Consider the following 24,479-nt stretch of genomic DNA (forward strand, 5'->3'; position numbering starts at 1 on the left):
ATTCAAATTTTGTTCTGGTCTGTTGATTTTTAGCTGGGTTATGGCCTTTAGAAAATTATTGCAACACATTTTAGCTAGACATTTTTGCTTATGGGTTGTATATAGTGATACAGGTGTCTGTCTGTACTTCTTTCTTTTCTTCTGCTATGCAAAAAGGGGGGGGGGGCATCTTTTATTCATTACTCATTTTACACCACTGAATGGATTTGTTTTCTTTTAGTACATCGTAGAAACATCACTCATTTATTTTAGGTCCTTCAAAGACAGGTAGTATTATAGTATACAAATGTCAGTTCGTCCACTTTGTTGCTATGTAACTTCAGGAACCTTGTTAAATAAATTTCAGACTTTTGTACCTTTTGGAGAAAATTCAAGGTTAAGTTGAATTACAAGACTTTAAAAAGGGGGAGGGTCAAGGTTTTATGTGTCACCCATTATGTTCGAAATGCATGTTGGATTGATTTACTTCGAAATGTTCAAAGTTGTATGCTGTAATCTTGTGAAGGTCTGTATTCATTTTGGTGAAATTCATATTTTTCTTGATGGAGTTTTGGGACTTTGTCATATTTTTACAGGTTTTTTTTAACACCTGTTGCACCAGAACTTGAGAATCACAATAAAGTCAAACTTTACGCCATTCTTTGTTATAATGATCTTACAGCCTTTTTACTTTTTTGGAAGATTCATTTTTGCCTTTCAGTGTTTAGGGCTTTCAGATTATTCACATATCACACCTTAACTCCATCATGGGTATGGGTGTATCATGTGATCATTGCATAGCTGTTTACTGTTTTTTTTCTATTTTGTTTTATCTTGGAAAACATCACTCATTTTTGCAGCAGGGACAGGTTTGCTATAAATTCTTTTACATGCCATTTGTTGGGAAGAAATGTGTGTTTATATTTGAACAATAAGCCATAAAATGAGGCTTATTCAAATAAAAAATATTATCTTTGTCTTGCATTGCAGAATAGTAAGCATGCCTCCTATGACAAATTACAGCTTAATTGCTCAGTAGGTCATGGGTCATTAAAATGAGAGCTCATTTCTTATCAACAGGAGAGTTCCTACATCATGTTTCTCTGTAGGTGCTGTTTACATTGTATTAATATTAACAAACTAATTACAAAATAATTTATACTCATTTTCATTCATTTTGGCTGTAAATGCTATAATAGTTTTTACAAAATTTCTTTGTTCTATGTGCTTTGTAAATTAAATGAGGAAGGCTAAAGGCTTATACTGTCAAGTATGATTGAAGTTGCTATTGAGGTAAGGGAATTTATTCCATCTTGGTATCCATGCTAATTGATAGTGTATAAGTAATATTGTTAATGTCCTTTTGCCAAGGTGTCTTGTACTGTGTCAACTGTGTTATTTTTTCCATTTATGATTACAATATCTTAAGTTTTATGTAATATTTGATTTGTTATCAATAAATGTTACAGAGCATACAATGAAGATGTTCATTGGATAGAGTTTTGTCTTTCCTTGTAATGACAGTCACAATACAATGGCTAATTAATTGGAGATTTATATTGTCTATTATTCCTGAGGTAGATAACTATATGTACTTCTCAGTTGTCTAATTTACTCCCCAAGGCAATTCATAGGTAATTGTCATTAACTCTAAGGATTCCCTGAACACCATCATTGTATGTGCTGTAATTTGAAAATTCAAATTCAAATGTACCGGGCCTTTAATGATACAAAGAACATACTGTTGCACTAGACATGACAATCAATATTGCTGCTGTCAATATTAGGTCAGAGGAAAAATATTTTTCAATCTGCAGTACCATAAACTGATTAGCAGCAACAAAGTTTAAGGTCGAAATAATTTTCTATTAAATAACCACTTTAGAGATTTCCATTTATGGTTGCCATGGAAAGTTTTCATGTCTTAAAATCCATTTGTGAGTCTAACTGTTCTAAATCAATTGTTGATGGAAAATTGACCTGTTTCTCATGATTTGGGAATATAAGAGGAACACTTTTAACAAGATAGCTATTGAAGTGGTTATGGAAGCTGTCAATGAGGTTTTTGTTTTTTTTATGAACTAGTTTGAGAATATAGAGCCTGAGTTGTTTCCCCTATCTGAACACATTTGTTGTGGTCTCAATCTTGTATTCTTTGCCCCATATGCTTCCATAGTATACCTTAAATATTCATGATTTTTTAAAAAATACACAAGGAGATTCAATTTAACTTTTAACCATGTTTTTCAATGAAGGAAATGTGAAAAATAATTTTTAGGTCCATTTTAGAAAAAAAAAGGCACGAACTTTGGACAGGTCAAACTGAAAATAGACTTTTCTACTTTCATTTTTATTTTGAGTTCATAAAATAGACCCCTTTTCTGAAGCATTATTTTTCATGAAAATACTGTTTTTCCTCAAAAACAAGTTTATTGTATCATAGCTTGATATTTACACTGTACTTTTGATGAAAAATGATAGCCATTTGCCAAGAAACAAAAACAGGAAAAGGCAAAAAGGAAGTGCACTATATTTTTTAGCCTCCATGTTTTGATGTACACCTGCTCAGGAATATGTAATACAAGACTGATACCTATTACTAATAAAAACTTTTAGATATCTTTAAATGTTGTTGTTTTTCTATAACTGTGTTCAATTTCCAACTTAAAGACAGAATATCTCTGTCCTCCTGCTTTCTTGTGAATTTTTGCTCCAATTTTCTTATAGGTACCCTTTAACAGTATTAGGTCAAATATCTCAAATTTTGCAAAAAAAGACAAGTTTTGAGAAAAAAATAATTTAGTTACCTTTTCAAACATTAAATGTGGTCTGTATTGATAAGACATATGCCTGAACTATTCTATGAATACCAAATTGTTTCAGAATCTCAATTTTTTTGGCCTATATTCACAAAAAGTCAAGTTCGGACCCCCTTCTTTTAGCCTTAACACAAGGGAGCCTCTTGATAATTTTAAATCTGCTTACTGAAACAGCCAATTGCACAGAGTAGAAGTTCCTGTTTACACAAAGGTCAAATAGAGTCAAAACGTTGTATATTTATCATTATTTTAATGAAAAATACACCTTAGTTTCCTAAAATTCTGATTTTCAGTCATGTCTGGTACCGTGGGCATGTATAAAGTACTTGGTAATTTCAAAAGGAGAAGTATCTCACAGACACAGATAGATATTTTGCTAGAACAGTAAATAACATACACAGAAAACATCAAAGTTTCTACTTACTTCACACACTATTGAATCCCAATTCATTTTTTAAATGCCATTACCACCAATTTTTTATAAGCCGCATTAGTATTTGAGTGGACGTACCATTAGAAATGGTCATTTATCATATAAAAAATGTTTTATTGGTCAGTTTTACTTTTAATCAATGAAATGGCTGTAGTACAGCACTTCTTGAGCAGTTAAAGTAAAATAAAAGTGCAAATGCAAAAAATATTTCAGTTTTTATATGTCATATGTAACAAGTGCAATTCAACCATTTTCAAGTCTCTACTCCAAGTATTAAAAATGTCAAAAAATCCAAACTGTTTATAATTCAGCAATTTAAGTCTCCCTAGTTATTTCTTATATAGTTGTATTGAGAAACTTATGATAATAACAATTGCAATCCATTGGGCATCTTTTAATCTATAAAAACATTGCTAATTTCCAAATTTAGTAAAAAATATGCCATAAAAGTAAAAAATGAGGCCGTGCATCACTTTATTCCATTTAAGTTTGCTCCATTTAATATAAAATATGATATATTGTTGTTTGAAAACTTCTAGGATAATTGAAACTCACTTACTAAAAATCTCACTTTCAACTGAAACTGTGGTTATCAGGTCTCAGTCTTGTATTCTTTGCCCCATAGGCTCTATAGTATACCTTAAATTTTCATGATTTTTAAAAAATACACAAGGAGTTTCAATCTAACTTTTAACCATGTTTTTCAATTAAGGAAATGTCAAAAATAATTTTTAGGTCCATTTTAGAAAAAAAAGGCATGAACTTTGGTACACCAGGACAGGTCAAACTGAAAATAGACTTTTTCTACTTTCACTTTTATTTTGAGTTCATAAAATTAGACCCCTTTTCTGATGCATTATTTTTCGTGAAAATACTGTTTTTCCTCAAAAACAAGTTTATTGTATCATAGCTTGATATTTACACTGTACTTTTGATGAAAAATGATAGCCATTTGCCAAGAAACAAAAACAGGAAAAGGCAAAAAGGAAGTGCACTATATTTTTTAGCCTCCATGTTTTGATGTACACCTGCTCAGGAATATGTAATACAAGACTGATACCTTGTCAAAATAGCACAATGAAACCATATCAAAACTTTACACATCTGAAGCAGTTTTTGAATTTTGTCTCTCTTTGATCCTTTCATGGACAACTAAAAAAATACAAATTTAACTGCCAAATAGCAATTTCAAATTTCTGTAATGTTGCTGATAAACATGCATTTAATTAAAAATTTTATTGCACTATAAAAGCTTTTATTTGAATTATAGGCTGTTGTGAATTATTTTTAAATTACATAAAACTTGAGAACTTTAAGGCATAACTTTTACACCAACATCAACAGAAATATGTTTTTCAAATGCTTTACATATGGCATGGGTTATTTAGGAGAGTGTTGACAAATATATGCTTTAATTGAAAATGAATGTGATGTGTCCTTAGAACATGATACTTATACCTCAAGAGAATGAAGTATATTATTTCAAGTAGTTGTACCAGATTTGTGTTATATTTCTAGAGATGTTGGTAATATTGGTCAGTGAAATTAGTGAGTATTTGCATGTACTATAGTTGGTTGGTCACAAGTTTTTTTTTTTTTTTTTTAAATATTTGATTGTAGACCATATCTGTATGAATATGTATTAGGCTCTTACAGAACACTTGGAAATGGTTAAAGGTCAGTAAGTGATATTTGCTTTTTAAAACAACCACAATATTTTGTTAAATTTTATTCCTATTGGAGCATAAAGTAAGAAACTTTTTCTTCTTGTAATCTGTAGTGCTCACTCATGTTCTGTAGAACTTGGACTTAGCTTATATCCAACAGTTCCAGTGAGTTGACATTTTCTTTTGCTGTTTTTACAGCAGTGAGTCATGTTGTGATGGAAATACTTCTCCTTCATTTGTTAATGGTTGTACAACCTCCAACTGCTATTAGTCTGGACTTTATTTATGTGGGAGGAAAGTGGTACACCAGAAAGACATAGCAAGTATAAGGGAAAGTAGTAATGTCCTTATCAGGATCCTCATTACTGAGTGACAGTGATTTCAGTGGTTTAAAAGTGCTGTATTTTGAGTAAGACTGGTAACCTGTACTTTTGAAATGCTGAAACGTACCTGTATGGTACTTAAAGTGTGAGAAACCAGTCTGCTATGATTTCATAAACATGCTTGCACTTACGATATTAATCAAAGAAAAAGAAAACAAAAAGTGTAAAGATTTCTATCTTCTCAGTTGTGTGGTCTTTATAGAACAATGAATGGTTTATTTTCATATCGTAATCAGAATAATCTTGTTCTGTTTGATTTCTTATTCATTTCAATTCTATCTTATCATTCTCTGAAAAATCACCTAATTTTTTGACAAAAAAATTCTGATTATTTTTTCATATTTATTGACATTTAGAAAAAAACTTTATCTTGTAAAGTGAATATTTTGATTAAAATGTTGATTTTTTATTGAAATTAATCAGGTTGATCAGTAGTCAGAGCTGTTGCTACATTCAATCTCATGTCAAAATCATAATATCAAATTTGTGAAATTAAGTCAAATAATTAGGAGTTTATTATCATGATATAGGTTTATTACTGAAGCTGAAGTGGTTGTTTAAGGAATTTTTATTTTGAACAAATGACAGTATTGTATTGTAACATAATCTTGCTCCAGATTTGTTTTTTTTTTTTGGAAAATCTACTTACTGTCAAAAAATTAGGTTGAATATTCCCATTTCCATGATTATATATTGATATAGTACAACCTTCCCTCGTCCATATTATACACACTCCATGTGTGATGGGATTGAGGAATTCTACATCCCTGATTCTATTGAAAATACATCTTAACCAAACCCCTTTTGTTCAGTTAATACAGTTGTATGATTTGCCAGTATACAAATTCAAAATGTATTGAAACTGATATGAAGGGACAACAGTAGATGTCTGGTTTACACAGGTTACAGGTTTATCAAGGGTTTAGTTTGCACAAGTTAATGGATAATTGGTTTGCACAGGTTTCTGGTTTACACAGGTTACTGGTTTATCCAGGGTCTGGCTTGCACAGGTTACTGGTTTATCCGGGGTCTGGCTCAAACAGATAACTGGTTTATACAGGGTATGGTTACACAGGTTTCTGGTTTATCCAGGTTTGTTTACCCAGGGTCTAGTTTACACAAGTTTCTGGTTTATCCAGGTTTGTTTATATAGGGACTGGTTTATATGTTACTGGTTTATCCAGGATCTGGTTTACACAGGTTACTGGTTTATCCAAGGTTTGTTTATATAGGGACTGGTTTACACATGTTACTGGTTTATCCAGGGTTTGGTTTACACAGGTTACTGGTTTATCCAGGTTTATATAGGTTTGATTTACACATGTTACTGGTTTATCCAGGGTCTGGTTTACACAGGTTACTGGTTTATCCAGGTTTGGTTTACACAGATTATTGGTTTATCCAGGGTCTGGTTTATGCTGGTTTCACCTTACAATATAAACTTTTTGTACCTCATTAGGTAATTGGTTTTCACAGGATCAAAACGAAAATCTGTGTTTTTATACAACACTATCTGATACCTCATTAAATTGATTAGGATTAAGATACATGCAGTAGGATTTATCTTAGCAGCTCCACCTTGTCCTTCATGTTTGTGGTTAAAACAGAGATGATTTCAACACTTCAATTCTGTAACTCCTTCTTTAATTAAGGTATTTTATTGCACCAATCTTAACCTTGTCTGTTTAGAAAACTTTTCACTGCAGTTGAAATAGAATATCAGATATGTTTTCTTTTTAATGAATGCTTAAAAAGATCATCATTCTTCCTAATTTGAATAATTTTGTGCAGCATGCACTTATCTTTTAGGATATCAACTGACCAGTCTGTGACTACAGTACTAATATATAATACTCCCATTACCATCAGTTAAAAAAAATTTTAAAAATTACATGTATTTCATAAATTGAAGTTAATTGAAGACAATGACACTGAAAAATAAATTATTGAATTGGATAATTTAAAAAAACATGTCTTTAATGATGACCTCTGTCTCCAACTGATCTATAGCCACTCACACCTCAATTTAACTCTATTCCTCTAAATTAGCCAAATGCTTATCTTTCTACAGTGAGGTACAGGATGATTGTTAACATTTAGAGTAGTAGAATAGGAGGTAATGACATGATGAGGTCGGTAATGGGTGCATATTACATCTGTTATCTGTATTACCTCTTAGTTGACAGGGTTTGACTGATTAACTCACATTGTGTAACTGCTCAAAATGATAGAAATGGCTTCTATCACAATGTGTAACTATTGTTTTGTATAATGGATTCTTAGTGGTTTCTAAAGTTAAAGAATCTTTAATTTGCTTCCATTACCATGAATAAGAATATGTGGATTAGGTATATAGATAGGATTTTTCTCCCCAGCTCTATTGTGTTTGTCAGCTATTTGACAGAGGAATGTCAGAAACAACAATTTTATTTTCCATCAAGATCAAAGGTTGTCCTATTTATTATGGAATTAGGTTTCTGATTGTATCATGTGATATAAGAACATTTACATTAAATATTTTGTTTATTTACAACCTCTCCCAAAGAAAAAAAAATGAATACTGGAGAAAAATGAGAAAGAGTCTCTTGTCTGAATTTTGAGTGTTGTAATCAACATGGAGTGATCATTTCTCATCTGGCTCCATCATATTTTGACCCTAGTATCTTTGTATTGCCATAACTCAGGGTGTAAAATGACTTAATGGCGTCATTGAAGTAGACTGAAGTAGATTACAGCAGTTCTCTCTTGCTTTCATGTTTCTTTTAAGTCTACTCTTGACATGTAATTTGTAGTTTTTTATGATCCATTATTCTTATACATGTAATGGGAAGGATCTTAATCATACATTGTCTGTTTGTCTGTAATCAAAATATGTGTCATTCTTTTGTAGTAACTCTTATAACCAATTCTCTCCACCTACCTCCTTTCTGTAAAGAACAAAAAAAAGGGAAAATTCTTTAGAACAAAATTTATTATAACATTTATAGTATTAGAAAAAGTTCTAATACTAACAAAAAAAATAGTTTTAGCAGTAACAATATTATTGGAAGGTACATCAGGTGTTAATAAAGAGGTGATTGATATTATCTTATTTTTATAAGACTATTTGATAAAAAAAAATCTCACAATTATTTTACGGTATCTGTTAGTTAGTTTATATAAGATTTGAAATTCAAAGGTTCCCAGCCTATGTATTTCATACCATTTAATTTTAGGTTTTCAGTTTGAGTTTGTATCAGTTTTAATGAATGATCAGTGACCAAGACCTTCGATATTTCTGAGGTGAATCATTCTTTTTGCAGGCTTAGTGTGAGGTCAATTTAGAAAGATTCCACAAAGAACACTAAGGTAAGTCTAAGGCTAATTCATAAATATATAATGTTCATATGATAGCAAAATGGTTTCTCATAAGTAATTGTTAATAAAACTATTTCTTCTTTGATTTGTAGCACAATTTCAGTGGTCAGCATTTTTGAAGAAAGAGATGATGAAGCTTTGAGTAAGTGTTGTTCTTCCTGGGTATTTAATGCTCAGGAACAGTACATTGCTCATGTAAAAAATAAATGGATAAAAAAAAATACGTGTATAGTACAAATAATTAGGTTCTGATGATGATTTCAGGTTTCCATTAGAATTAAGGGTCAGTGTTCTGTCTACAGTTATCTTATTGATCCGGGCTATTGAATTACCTTCAAGTTGGCTCACACAAATGTTTTAATTCTGATAAAAGGATTAGGAAGAGAAGATTCTTTAAAGATGTATCTATGTTGTATCCGTGGTAACCTCTGGGGTACAATAACAAAGAGAAAAATAGAATTAGTAGATCTAGTACTGATGGAAACTTCGTCAATGTTTGATGAGATATTTGTCAGTGTTTTTCCATGGTTGTTCCACTGCAGGGTAATGTAACGGAAGTGGTATAAACATCAAGTTTTTTATTGTCTTTCAGTAGAAGTTTAATTTGGTTGTGTAGACTTAATTGAGATATTGGGTCAATAAACAATGATTAAACCTAGCAGTATAGAAAATTTATTATCAGTAAGATATGGAGGAAAAAATAAACACTAAACATTTGTAACGGGGGAGCATGATTTGAATCACAAAGTTATACTCCACCTCCAAGGATCGAACCCTAGACCGCTCGGTGACAAGTCAGCAACAAATTGATTCGGGGAAAGAATTAATCCTTTGACCAAGTCAATTAACTGGCTATTTAAATCTCACTACCTACTACAAAGCAGGTAGGCCGTCTTGCCACACATTTATATATCTTTAAATTAGGCAGCCTGATTTTTCTTTTAAAAAACAAAATGTTAGTATACTTACGTCTGACATGATCCTTCTAAGATACTGTATATTTGGTTAAGTTGAAAGTATTTGTTTATTAAAAACATGACTCTATACAATTGTATGAGATACCCAGAGAGGATGCTCTATGTTATGGATATGAAATACTTTAAGAAATGTGTTACAATCCTAACTACTTCCACTTTGAACACAAATTTACTGCTAAAAAATAGTTAAAAGTTTCACTTTGAAAAAGTGAATACAATGAAGGTTTGCTGTATCAGATTTCAGTTCTGTAATGTTTTTGTTTGTGATACTTTCTGCTATTAATGGAAACAAATCTAGACTATTAGTATATTGATTTTGAAAAATTATGATTTTTCATTCATTTTTTTTGGAGGGTAATATACTACTGTAGACTTGAAACAAATGACAGACGGACCTAATGTTTCCTATAATGATCTTATGTAACAGTATTGCTCAACACATGGAGGAAAACACATTTGATCAGAATGTTAGAGTTATAGATTTTCCTTTGTTTGGAAAAGAAACACCAAATGAGTCATGATTTCCCAGACATGACGTAATTAAACATATCTGTCAAAAGTCGTCACTCTTTCCTTAAAGAGATGATTTAGTTTGATATCTCTGTAACTTTCCTCTGGATTATTGGATTGTATGGTGCAATAAAGTTCCATAGGCGCCACATTTCCATATCATTATCATGATGGGTCTCCAGTCCAGATTTTAGGTTGCTAACGTTTAGAAATATTGGAACTTTCAGAAGTTTATGAAGAACTAATTTCTGTACCAAAATATGATTTTTATAGAACCGCAAAAAATAGCGTTTGTATAATGTTATGGCACAGTGGTCAGTGTTGGCATCATCGTCGTCTGTGGACACTTTTCATTTCCTTGCAATAACTTCAGTTGTGGTTTCCAAATTGTTATGAAATTTTGATATGGTTTTACTTACCACTAAGGTCCTTAGATACTTAAGAGATTGTGGCCCCTACAGTTTTTGAAAAAGGAGTAAAAAAGAGTAAAAATAGGTGTTCTGTTGAAAGTTTGTTTTTATTTCAATTTTAATTATTCCTTTTATGTTGTGTTCCTTATATAACTTTATCAAACAGTTAATGCGTATTGAACTGGTTTTGAATTTTAAGGGGTCAAATGATACAATCACATTTCTGATATCTTAAGGTTTTCGAGTGATAAGGGTTCAAAAATTTTAATTGAATTTCAAATTAATTTTGCGCATTATAATGTTCAAACCAGTTGTTTTGTCCATTTGGAAGTTCCTATGCGTAAGTGTGTCAAAAACTAATATTGTGTCCACACTTGTCCCAACTGTCCAAGGTTCAACCAATATGGCCGTAACGTGCTGCACTTTGTAAAGCTTATTATTAAAATTACAAAGACCGTAACAATTTCCATTTTTATCAACCATACATTATGCATCTTGATATATATTTGTTTCATGGTAAAGTACTTTGGCCGATATCATACACCAATCTGCCACAGGTCAGCTCCTAAACATCTTGTCCATCACATAGCTGTATATGATAGTTCTTATACTTTATAATATTTAGTCTTTCCAGAATGAAACCCCCCCCCCCATTTTATAGTTCCCTTGATTTCTCCTTCAATATGACCATATAAAACATGGTGTAATGAAAGATAGAATCTCAATGAATTGTAACAGAATCTGAATTTTGTAAAAAAAAAAAAAAAAAAAAGTACAGGTACTTGTCACATGGAAATTTATATGAACTTTTTGTTGTTTGTTTGTTTGTTTGTTTGTTTTTTCGTTTTGATTGATTTAATCAAACTAGAATTGCCTAATTGGTGTTGATTTTCAAGTTTTTATAATACGTCTGCCATTGATTCTGTGCTGTTTGTAATTCAGTTGCTGAAAGGCTATTTATGCTTCTTAAAACAACACTATATATCAATTAGCTACAAAACTGTAATGAGCTCTATCAAATAAATTATCATACTACCAGCTCAACAAAGCAATAAAATCTCATACTACCAGCTCAACAAAGCAATACAATCTCATACTACCAGCTCAACAAAGCAATAAAATCTCATACTACCAGCTCAACAAAGCTATAAAATCTCATACTACCAGCTCAACAAAGCTATAAAATCTCGTACTACCAGCTCAACGAAGCTATAAAATCTCATACTACCAGCTCAATGAAGCTATACAAAATCTCATACCACCAGCTCAATGAATCTATATAAAATCTCATACTACCAGCTCAATGAAGCTAAACAATCTCATACTACCAGCTCAACAAAGCAATACAATCTCATACTACCAGCTCAACAAAGCAATAAAATCTCATACTACCAGCTCAACAAAGCTATAAAATCTCATACTACCAGCTCAACAAAGCTATAAAATCTCGTACTACCAGCTCAACGAAGCTATAAAATCTCATACTACCAGCTCAATGAAGCTATACAAAATCTCATACCACCAGCTCAATGAATCTGTATAAAATCTCATACTACCAGCTCAACGAAGCTAAACAATTTCATACTACCAGCTCAATGAAGCTATACAAAATCTCATACCACCAGCTCAATGAATCTATATAAAATCTCATACTACCAGCATTGCTCAACGAAGCTATATAATTTTGGATAGTGATTGATTCTGACTTGTTGAACTTTGAAGATGTTTAAATGAGAGGAGATATGTAGAAAACTTCAGAAGATAACAGAAGGGAGTATTGATACTGTATTGATTTGACAGGTCAACTATTAGACATAGATTGGTTCACTAAAGTTAGATCTCCTGATACTTCAGTTTTAATCAATGCTGGCTGTTTTTTTATCTGTTGAGTTTGATGTATAACATTGCTTGGATAAGGTCTTAAGTTCTCATTTCAAATATCTTGTCAGAAATCATCTAAACAATTTGGAAAATGTTTCTTATCCAAATGACTTTGTGTACCACCTAGGCAGATCTTATGTTGAACCCTTAAACGTTTCTGTTTCTCTGAGAACAATATTTTACATGTGTGATATGACAGCAAAATAGTAGATATGGTAGAGATGCCAGTATACTTATTTTCTGTCTGTGACATGGCATCACCTTGGAAATTTTCATCAGTCACATAATAGGACAATTCAATGGTACTCAGCACAATATAAATGCTTTCACTGAAAGCAAAAAAAATCAAGTTAGCACTTTATAGATTTCTGTCATCATTGTGTTTACATCATGGATCTGGCTGATCATCATGAAAATACAAATACAGATCTCATCGGGAATTGATCACTTTTTGAACACAAAGTTGCCAACTTTGTTGTGCAAGATATACCCCCACTTTTACAGGTGTTGAACAGCATCCAAAATAGCTTACAACATGTAAAGCCACGCATCACATTTGAAATCAATTGGGAGCCAGATAATTATGATGAAATGGATGGACTTAGTGATTCAAATATATCACCCATAGTTGGGGTATAAATGTTTGATGTAACTGATTTGATAAGGAAACCATTTTTTTCATGTTTGTCTTTACAATGTTCCATTTGTCCTTTCTGAAGAATTTCATACTGCAGAATTAAATCAATAAGATGAACACTTTACCTTATGATTCATGGTAAAGTGTTGATGTTCTGTTGAATAGATAACTATATATCTAATGAGCTCTTTAGAACAATACCATGATGTATTTCTTGACCTTTTGTTTCAATCAGGTTGCCTGTCAATATTTTTTTGTCCACTAATTAATATGAACTTGTTATATTTGTTGAAAAGATGTTGAATGTTCAAGCCATCTGTTGTAGAAAGCTGTTTGTGTGTGGTTTCATGGTTTCAGCAGATTTTGAGTTGAGGTTCTGTATCAGGGGAGAAACATCCAAATTACTATTTGAACTTATTTTGATTAGTTATCGTGTAAAATATTCTGTTTTTTTATTATTTTTTACAAGAATTTTAGGTATCACTTGTGCTGTATTCGCCATTATCCCTCTGTGTATTATGTCTACTTCTCTTGAAGTGCCATTGTAAAAGATAATTTGTGGTTTTCTTATTTTCCTACATTTAATGAATGGTTGTACCATTTGAAGAGCATATGATACAGATATTTCACAATGTCAAAGTTCTTATAGTGTTTTGTTAGCTTGTTATATAGAAACCTTTAAATTTTGAATTTCATTGAGTATTTCTCTCATCCAAAGCCATATTAAGGAGCACTGTAGGGATAAGATTGTTTATTGTACTTTCAAAAGACATTTACAATGATTAGAAATTAATTGTAATTTATGAATTAGCTGGAAATGTCAAACAGCTTTGGCATGCTGAGTCTGTTATTTAAGAATGAAATTGGATCTGATATGTATGTAGACATAAGTCATCAGAAGTGATTTTATTAATGACTTCTGAAGATAGATGCATCCTTGATTCATTATTTTTCATCCTTGATTCATTATTTTGACATTTGTGAAGGAAAGTAAAGATGACTTTTACACATGCTGACAATTCTGACATGTTTAACATTTAGAATGTGTTAACTATTATCCAAATCTATTAGGTTAAAAGGGGTTAAAATTACACATGGCCAATTGTCTGATTCTTAAAAAAATTGTGTGGAATTATCTGAAGAAAAAATATCACAATAACTTATCTATAATTGACAGAGAAAATCCATTTAATATTCCAATGGAAACATATGGAGTCATCAATAACTAATGTCAATACTTGGTAGTAAGGAAGGTTTCAGGAAAGCTCATAACTTCCATGTTTTTATTTATCAGAGTAAGTCTTCTCAGGGAATATAATCACTTTTTGAACAATTCAGTTCATTTAATGTTTTTATTAGTTTTTGGATGATTTCTTTGAAACTCATTAGGAAATGGAGTACAAGATTTAATTGGGTACATATGAAATTCTTAAAGCCTGTAAGTTATTATTTTGCATTTGAAATAATTATTTTGTGTTAGTAAGATTCAGCAGATGTCTTCATAGTGATTGTTTCATATCATAATTAGAGTAATATAAAGAATTTTATGTCTATTTCCTTTTTTTTTTATTTCTAAGTTCAGAATTACAACAATATGTTTGAAATTTGTTCATTATTCAAGTGTCTTTATTTCATTTTATAGAATAAAGTGGTTTTAATAATACCATTTGATGCATGCCTATTCCCTCCAGTAAGTAAGCATGAAGTAGACAATATTGGTAGAATTTTTTGTACATATAAAGTTAAGATGAAAGTTTCATCAATTTAAAGTGCTATGTCTGACTTTGAAAGGTCATTACACGGTCTAAGCACCTGTCTTGGTCTGTGATTTTTTTCAATCCCAACTTTTATACAGAATCTCCCATCTGTATATAAAGTACAAACAATTAATGATATTGATGCTGATAGTGACTACTTTTTTGGTTGTCTATTATTCTGTAAAGTTAAATTTTAATCAGGGTAAAACAGTAAATGAGCTGTAACAGTTTCTGATTCAAGATGGGATTCTTGGTTTCTAAATACCATAGTTGGACTTGTTGATGATAAGCTTTCTATAAATCATTGATATTATTGTAGAAATGATTGTAGAACTTGGTTCTTTTTAAACAAACATTTAAACCTGAACCCTGAATAAACTGAGTATTCTGCTTAGACAGTTATTACAATATGTAGGTTTTCTTGTTATAGTAACCTGTGCAAACCAGACATTTTATGAACCTGTCTAAATAGAACAAAATCTTTAGTCTTGATAGGGTTCAGACTGTCCATGTTTTACTGTTAGAGAAAATGAGAGTAAATTTCTGAGTAGTAGAAGATCTGTGATGAAGGATGGGAAAGCTTACGTTAACAGAAGTGAACATAATGATAACTAGCAGATGTTTCCTAATAAGGTAATATAGGAAGGTCTGGGACAGTTTTAATGGATTCTATATTTTGAAGGAGTTGATGGCTGTTATATCATAGTTCAACATTGCAAGCAGGATTCTAAAGATCAAGGTTTCTAATGCAGTATATATTTCTTCAGTGTCTTAATGCAGTCTTTAGAGTCTTATTGAAGTATATTTTCAGTCCTAATGGCATTCCAGTTAGATCTTCTCTATAGTTATATTTCTCCCTTATGGTGGTACTTGATGTACATTTTATGTACATGTCTTGTTTTATGGTTGTGTTGTCATCTAACCTGATCAAATTGGATTATCAACTGTCTGGCTGTTTTATCTTGGTCATGTATCATCAATAAGGTATTGGGTTTCATGATTAGTTTTCTATATTAATGGATATTGGTCAATACCTTTATGTCTTCTTTTCACCTTTCGTATGTTAGACCATTAGTACTAATAATGATTTGTTTTCTTCGTTTTTTTTTTGTTTTTTTGTTTTTTATTTTTACATTCTTTTCCTTTTTTTAAACATTTAGTCACTGTACAAATAGTGTTCCCAATATTTTTATTGAATTTTATTTGATGTTCTGCATGATGTCACATTTAATTTCTTTATTAAGGTAAATGTGGAAACTTTTTTAAGCAGTATCATACCTATGATACCAATTATGGAGGATATTCAAAACCTTGACTTCATCGCTTTTTTTTTGCTCAATGTAAAAATATTTATGCGCATTGAATGTATAATAACTTTATTTGAACTCTCTTTTACATAAACATAATTGGGATAATTATGTTCATTTGGGAACCAATAACAGAAGCCGCCTACAACATGTATGGAGATATCTAACTACTTTGGTCCCTGTGATAACATTATAATCAACTATGTTCGGTTAATATTTATATAATATTAAGCTTTCATACTGTAGATATTTTCAACTCTCAGTGGAGACATTTCATAGAAAATTGATATACCATTACTGAAGCCATTTTATTGCTTGACAATATTTGGCATTATGATAGAGTCAGATAAATATTACTTATTTAGTAATGACGTTTAGATTAGCTGTTAATTATATGTTAGTCTAGTTGTATTCAGTTACACAGAAATAGCTAGCAAACATTCTTTTGTTTCTTGTTTGTCAAAACTTACTTTGCTGTGATGGATCCTGGAATTTTGAAAGAGGGGGACCCACTGACTTGACTAGTGATTTGCAGTGATTTACTAAGAATATTTTAGCAAAAGGGTGGCTGGAGCCCTTTGGACTTGCCTATGATATGCATTGTTTTAATTGTGACTGAACTGTTAATGCCAAAGCTATACCAACAGATGTGTTATTGAAAGTGAAGTTGTACTTTTTTTAAAAGGCTGTCCACGTAAAAATCGGGCAGATCATATGAAATTTGTGGCATTTGGTAAATTTTATCCCACTGAAATATTTGTTCCAATGTATTATGTATGTCAAGTAATAAGTAGTTTGTTTTAAATCGACAATGGATGGCTCAGAAATTGATTAAAATTCATTAACATGCAACCAAATTTTGCTCAAATTAAAGAGATATCTCCCCCTTTTCAATGAATTTCAGTGCTTTCCATGTAATTTATTTATCTTTAATTGTTGAAGTTAACTTGAGAAAGGATGCATTTGTGGTATGAAATTTTAAAAACATGTGCCACCTACTGCCTGGTTTTTGCATGGACTCCCTCTTAAAACTTTGTTCAAAAACTAAGGGGTTTTTTTTGTTTTATCAAATTCATTTCTTACATACTGGATATAAAATGTCTACAACACTATTGGTTTTCCATAAACTTGACAGTATGTATCTTTGTCTTTAACCATGACCTTCTATGTGGACCATATTTCTTCCTCAATAAACAGTTCCTTTAACTTAGGAAAACAACAGATCAGTTTTAAAGAAAGTCTGTAGTTTATCATTTAATGTTACCATCTGGGAATCTAAGAAACTCAGAAGTAAGGAAATGGAATAAAAAAGTCAACATCAATAAATCCTTAATTCAGGCAAGCCACCATAGGGATGCTGTCTAACACAGTGTTGTAATTGTGTTTTTAAAGTCTGTCGCTTTTTCACTATTTTATGGCCATATCTCAGAATATTGATAGGAAATAATGGATATGATTTAGTTGTCATGGTTACTAGAGTTGTTAAGGAAAAGGAATAAAAAATGTGATAATTATGGATTTTGAATAATCATTAGGGGAATGACTCATACTTGTTTTCTGTGGATTTTTATTGAAATTCAATTTTCCAGTTGCAAAACTCTTCCAATTATGTCTTAGTGTTATGCAATAGTGTTACTTTTTTTCCTTTTACACATTCAGTTTTATATACAAAGAAAGCAAGTTTGATTTTTTCCCTAAAGAAAATTAAATCTTGTAAAACCAATTTATACATTACAAGTAAATTGCTTTTAAATTAACACATGAGACTTCTAGAATCAATCTACAAATGTTATAGTTTTATCACAATATTGATTATATATTACCAGGTACCAATGGGAGATGTTCCTATTGTTTGTCAAGAGTTCAAACACACTGTTGTCTTAGTTTATACCTTGCACAAATTCTGATGCCACTTTTAAAAAAGCTGATGATTAAATGTTGGTTAATTTGAGTCATTGCAATGCATCCGTAATGCACAGCTGGTATTTTACCTTCTCCACATTTCATAGCCCATTAAAAACAAACCCTCTGTTAGGGGTTTCCTTTCTCAATATGGCTATATATGATCTATAATTCCTTAAAATGAGCATTCAATACCATGGTGTGAAGAGAAGCTTATTGACTTCTGTCTTAGTATTAAAAATTCAAATTTTCAGCATACTGGAACCATAACATGTTCTGAGGGGCAGATGGTCTTTTATTTTCCTTATTGTCCTAATTAGAACAAATGTCCGGACCATTAACTAGAATATGTCACTTAGGTCTTGTGAATTTTATTGTCCACTAGTCATCTTCGCACGACCATTAAACTACATACACATTCAACAGGCCTTGTAACAACAGATTTATTAATAATATCTATGTCTGTTAAAGATCTTTGCTGTGTCGGCATAATCCACTCTAAAGACCCCATTAGTGATTTGTATTTTTTATATTACATTTTGTTTATTACTCCATATCACTCTCATGTTTCTCTAAAATAGCCTTTAACTTAGATAGTACTTCTAGGTTACAATAGCACAATTATGTCTACTCTGCATTTAGCCAGATTTTTACCCCAATGTGAAGCTCAGGAGAATATACAGTACCATTTATGTTTGGTGGATAATAAAAAAAAGATATCATGAAAAAATTGTGTGAACAGTAAGGAACCGAAAATATTGAAGCGAGCAGCCCATATATGTGTATTGTATGGGGCACTTACGGCTACGGGTGGCTACTGCAAAAGGAGCAGGGGCGATAAAGGGTCTTAAAGGCCTAATATTTCATTGAAAATTAATCATTAAGTGTTGAATGATTGAATTGTGAATTTGGAGACTTGAATCCATTACAAATGAGAAAATATAAATACTTCTGATAATTCTGAAAGGACTGAAAAAAAATGCTTGAGGTTTACCAATATTCAGATATTCTGTCAAATTTTATACTCTTAGGTCACTTTCTGGTCATATCTTTGGCAATGCTATGGTGTCCACACCCAAGAAACAACTTATATTTAGTGAATACAGTCATTATTACATTGTTTATCATATCTGAAAATATAAATTTGTTCCTTGGATGTGGAGAAATTTATCTAGATGTAAATATGTCAACAAAATAAAAACTATATTTACAGTTTTCAGCAGTTTTTGCTAAATGACATAAAATTGTGGCACCATCATGACGTCATTACAATTAATGAATTAATGCCTCACAATATTATTTTTCTTTATAATTACATATTTTACTATGTTATTAACAACTTTTATGTTATAACAACAACTTTGATATTTTTAGGCAATACTCATAGTGAATGCCTCTACACCTTTATGTTTGAAAAAGTATCCCCTTTTTTTTACCTTAATTTTCAGGCAGATATGCCACATGACATGGTGGTTTGTATTTCAAAATTTACAAAGCTATAAGGGTGTATTTTAGCAAAATTTATTAGATTTTTTTATTTTAGTGGATAGGGAAAAAGCATTGTGAATATCCACTACTTGACAAATAAAATACAATTCTACATTTTTTCACTGGGACATGGGGAATAACTCAACTTGAATGAATAATAATTTATTTGAAAGCTAGGTTATTTCTCCTTGCATAAGATTTAGAAATTATTTAACTTGTAATCTTATGAAACCACATTTTTTTTTCAGATTTTTTTTTTTTTTTTTATAAATTCTTCAACTTAAAAAAAATGGTAATGATATTTCAGCAATTACATATTTACATTTGATTTTTTTTTTAAACACAAATAGCTCTTATTTTGGTTCTAAAACTTAAAGTGTGTGGCTAAAAGTACATTTTTAGACTTAATATAGATTAACTTATGTTTGTAACTGAATATTGTTAAGGTAATTATAAGACAGTTTATTATGTAACAGTCAGTGATAATTAAGCTTGACAAAATTGGACCCCATTGAATCATGAAACCGGAAAAATGGTAATAATCTGTCATTATATTATTCTAGGCTTATCATTCAGGTTTACCCTGCATTTATTTGTATGTTGATAGAAATTGGGTGTGTTTAAATAATTATGTAATCTGATTTTTGAACTTTTGACATTGGGAAAAAAAGTTTTAAGAGATTTAAATTGAAAGAACTGTTTTTAGGTACAGTTTTAGTTTATACAGAAAAGGACCAATGTATAACTAATGATAAAAAGAATTATTTTTGAATGGCAGTGTATTACAACTTCATATTGTTTATTTTGTGGAAAAATGATTTAAGAAGATGCTTTTATTTACATGTACATTTTATATTGATGGTTTCCATTAGATTAGTATGGATAAAAGATAGTTCTTTGACAAAAGGGAGATAACCACAATTTTACATGGTTAACAATGGACATAAGACTAAGAATATATACTTGCAAAACATGAATTTTTAAGTCCTGAAAAACATACTGCAAAGTGGAATGTGGAATAAAAAATATGATTGATTGATTTTTTTTTATTGATATACTGACTGAAATGCACTGAAGATTGAGGACTATTAAAACTGCTTTGTCACATTCAAATCAATAATCTCTGTAGCTAAAGCTGTTATCTGTTGGTGTCAAAATACACTTTAATGTAGCCCAAAATATTTCAGTATAATTGAGCAATATTTAAATGTGACCATGTCTGAATTTTTAAGTCATAAATGAATTAAAAAGAAGATAAGGTATCAATGATAAATAAAAAAATCATTTCTCATAAATCTTTATTACATAATACACAGGATTTAAATCACTTTTTAAAATCTGCCGATTTTGAATTCTTTGAATTCCATTTTCGTACCTTACCCAAAGAACCTGTGACTTGCTACCTTTTTCATGAGAAGGGCCGTTAATTTTTTGCACAGTCGAAAGTGAAAGAAAATAATCTTAAATTTTTTGGTATCTAGAATCAAGTTAAAATAAAACTCCATTGTTTGTTTTGAGGACTGAGTATGACTCACCGTAAAATTTTCTTGGTCCTCTCGACAATCAATACTATCATATTGAGAACTCTCAGTTTGGTCACGTTTTAACAAATGATAATTCAAAGTGCATTTCACAGCAGGAATGATCAGGTAGATAGATTCATGTTTTATTTACATTTGAAATTATTTTAAAAAATTTATCAATAATTACCATTGTGTAAATTGGTTTGAATTATTTTCTTTGTTAGGATTGTGTGTATTGGGTTATCAAATTGCATTGCATGACTGGTTATAGTGTTCATTGAATAGGAATACTTATGATTTTGAAGTGATAACTTTGTGTGATATTTTTACAATAGATATGCTTTGAGGATGATATGATACTGTATAATAGTTCACATTGCTCACTGTCTAATGCATCAACTTTGTTTTGACTGAAAGTGAACTGGAAAGCAGATTTTTTTTTAAAATCATTTGAGTAAAACTTAATACTTGCCTTGATATAATCCATCTACGATTAAAGTGTCAATGAACACTTGTGTTCTTAAATTTTCAGTCTAGAGTTACCAAAGCATACATTACCATTGCTGGTCATGCAGTTTTATTGTAGCCATTTGCTTAATATGTTTTAACAAAATATTAAATGAGTTTTATCCTTTAAATTTTAACTTTGATCTCTTTTTCAGGACAATGTAGCAGAAGATATGTGAAGAAATTGTTTGTTGCTGATAACATATTCTTGGTAAGGCTGAGTTGTCTCCCTTGCAGCTAAGACAATTAGAAAATGCAAACTGTTAACACAAAAACCATAAGTTTATTTTTAAGAAAAGTGTTACATTCAATCGAACCCAGTTTGATCTCACAGCTAAAACTTGTTTGATAATATTTGTTCATGTTAAAGACTTCAGTTTTATGTCTAGAAAAGCTTGCAATCCACACTGAATTCTCTAGTATATTGGTAGTAAAGTAAAGCTGTCTATGTAAGGCCAAGAAAAAAATAAATGTTTAAGTCTACATTGGATGAATAAATAGTGTAGATAGGTAGATTTTAAAAATAATTTTATATAGACTTGTTGACTTTAATAGTGCTCAACTAAAAGGATAGCTTTGCAACATTTCATAAAAAAATACTAATGAAATGTGCTAGGTTAGGTTGGGTAATCTTTAACATATATATTTTTTCTTGGCCTCAACTTGGGTGAAAATTGTTTTTGTAAAAGTTTACAGTGATGTTATTCATCATCTTTGGTTTGGTCATTTATGAAGCTGGACTCACATTTCCTTTTCTATCTTGAGATATATTATGTAGATTTCTTTTCATTAAAGCACAGACAAATCATTAGTATGAACTGTTACTATCTATGTATACACAATAACAATTATAATTACATAATTGAATTATTTCTGTTTGTAACACCATATGGTTTATATTGTCATTAGTGGTGACAATTTTCTCTGTTTGTCCAATCACTTATGCAAATTAAATTCTATTTGTTTTGTTCTTTATTATTGTTTACAAATCTCAAATTAGAAAGGAAATCCAATTATATTACAAGTCTCTTATTTATTACACCTGTAATAATTACTTCGCCTTTATTGATATCTTTACCTACTTGATTAAAATTAACACCTGTGAACAAATTATACTGGAGTAGATCATTTTACCTGAGGCAATACAAGTTATTCCCCTTTATCCACAATGTTGACATATGACAAAGACAGCATGGATTTAACAAGCACCAATCTGATTGGCTGATCATATAAATTGAACCATGGTTTAACTGTACAAGGATTGACTGAATGTAATTTCAACCATGAAGTGAAAAATGTATACTTGAAATTTCTTCCAATTGGAATTACACTAGAAAAAGAGGAAAATGAACTAAACTTCTGGAAAAAATCATGTGAGTTCTATATTTTGATATCAATTGAAGTTTTATAATCCAGGTGTTGTTTAAACAGGTAAATAATTGTAAATAAATTGTATACCTGTGTGATTATAAACTGACCTAGATTTTATAGCCCTGTGGGACATAGACGGATTTTAATTTTCATTCATGGAGATATTTTAGTGTGTACTCAATGAATTAAGTATATTATCATCTTCTGAGAAGTCATCAAATGATAAAATTGTCAAATAGTTGACAAGGACCAGATAATAGAACCCCGAGGACTGTGCCTGGTCCGATGTTATTGGACCATTGTTTGTCACCTATAATTTGGATATTCAGTAGTTGACATCATCGTGTACACCAGTCAATACATCTGGTTTCAGACAGCCAGCAGGATAGTATACAAGAAACCAATACAGCTAGTGCTGGTGTCTATTATGAAAATATAGGATTATTATTTTTCACAATGAAATTTCTTCATGTGCAGTTGACAAGTTAGTGATAGAGCTATTGGCTTACTAATCTGCATCAATTCTGGTGTCTTTTCTTCCCAGAGAACTTCTACAATGTAATGATAATTCTGAAATGAATATTAATGGATGATATAACAGGAATTTGTCTATGCGTCGACACTTGCAATATTTGGTAAATTTTGTGAATTTATAACAATTTCTTGGATTTAGATTTGTCATTTCAACATTCAGGATTATTGTAGACTGTGACAATTTTATGTTCTGGATTCCATATCTGATCTGCTCCAGTCTCTTGTTGATCCCAAAATAGCTAATGTAACTAAAACAGAGAAGATTTACACTGTAATGTACTAACCATATATGGTGGAAGGGTTGTCAAAACGTTTGGTAAAAACTTTGATGTTGTGATTTTTTTTTATTTTCAATTTTTTACAGATGATTCTGTAACTTAAAACGATGTGGTTGATACTAGTTACGGCTATGGTCCTAATGGTCCAGTTTAGCAGTGGCCAGAACAATGAAAGAAGTGAGTATATTTCTAATTCAAGCACAATGTATACAAGTTTAGTATGAAAATGCATTTTTTATATTGAAGAACTTAAAACTATTTTTCTACATTTTTTAGTTGAAACTTATTCTTCATTCACATTTTAAATTACAAAGCAATTTCCTTTCGTTATGACTGCTTCTGTAATTAACTTTTTTAATATTTGTACATTCATACCTTTTTTATTTTGGTGCTCAGTATTGACATACACATGTACTGGTAGAAATTGTTTCTATACATGTAGGCTAGCTGAAAAGTCTCATTGACCTTTTACATATATATAGATATGTTGTATGTGATTTAATGCATGTAAATATATACATGTACATGGCAGATAAAGAATGCATTTTCATTATTTATGAGGATCAAAATATGCAGTTTCTGAATGTAGTGTTTGGTTGTCTTGTCAGTACATGTATCTTAACATTTCATTAATATTTAGTATTAAATACATGTACTTGACCACCTTTAGTACAAGGTTTGGGTAATCTCCTGTTCCCAGAATTCCCTCAGCATGGGAATGGTATAATTGATGGGTCATAATCTGTCTAGTCTCATACA

General features: G+C 30.8%; 1 protein-coding gene across 19 annotated transcripts in view; it reads left to right on the forward strand.

Moving 5' to 3' along the window:
- LOC148626990 (receptor-type tyrosine-protein phosphatase delta-like) overlaps nt 1-24,479 on the forward strand; it is a 176,808-nt gene that overhangs the window by 70,063 nt on the left and 82,266 nt on the right. For 7 of the 19 annotated variants that reach the window (XM_088565020.1, XM_088565031.1, XM_088565038.1 and 4 more), the window contains exons 1-4: nt 4,705-4,779; nt 8,584-8,629; nt 21,693-21,748; nt 23,807-23,897. In XM_088565020.1, coding sequence (XP_088421146.1) covers nt 23,828-23,897 — 70 coding nt within the window. In that variant the 5' untranslated portion in view covers nt 4,705-4,779; nt 8,584-8,629; nt 21,693-21,748; nt 23,807-23,827. Of the gene's footprint in view, nt 1-4,703; nt 4,780-4,890; nt 4,909-8,583; nt 8,630-8,761; nt 8,781-21,692; nt 21,749-22,753; nt 22,911-23,806; nt 23,898-24,479 lie in introns of those variants that run through there. The other 12 variants (XM_088564908.1, XM_088565004.1, XM_088564919.1 and 9 more) reach the window with 8 other exon arrangements.

This window comes from Perna viridis, chromosome 1 (genome assembly GCF_037379345.1).
Source record: "Perna viridis isolate PV_CMFRI_1.1 ecotype Kerala chromosome 1, ASM3737934v1, whole genome shotgun sequence".
Classification (NCBI taxonomy): domain Eukaryota; kingdom Metazoa; phylum Mollusca; class Bivalvia; order Mytilida; family Mytilidae; genus Perna; species Perna viridis.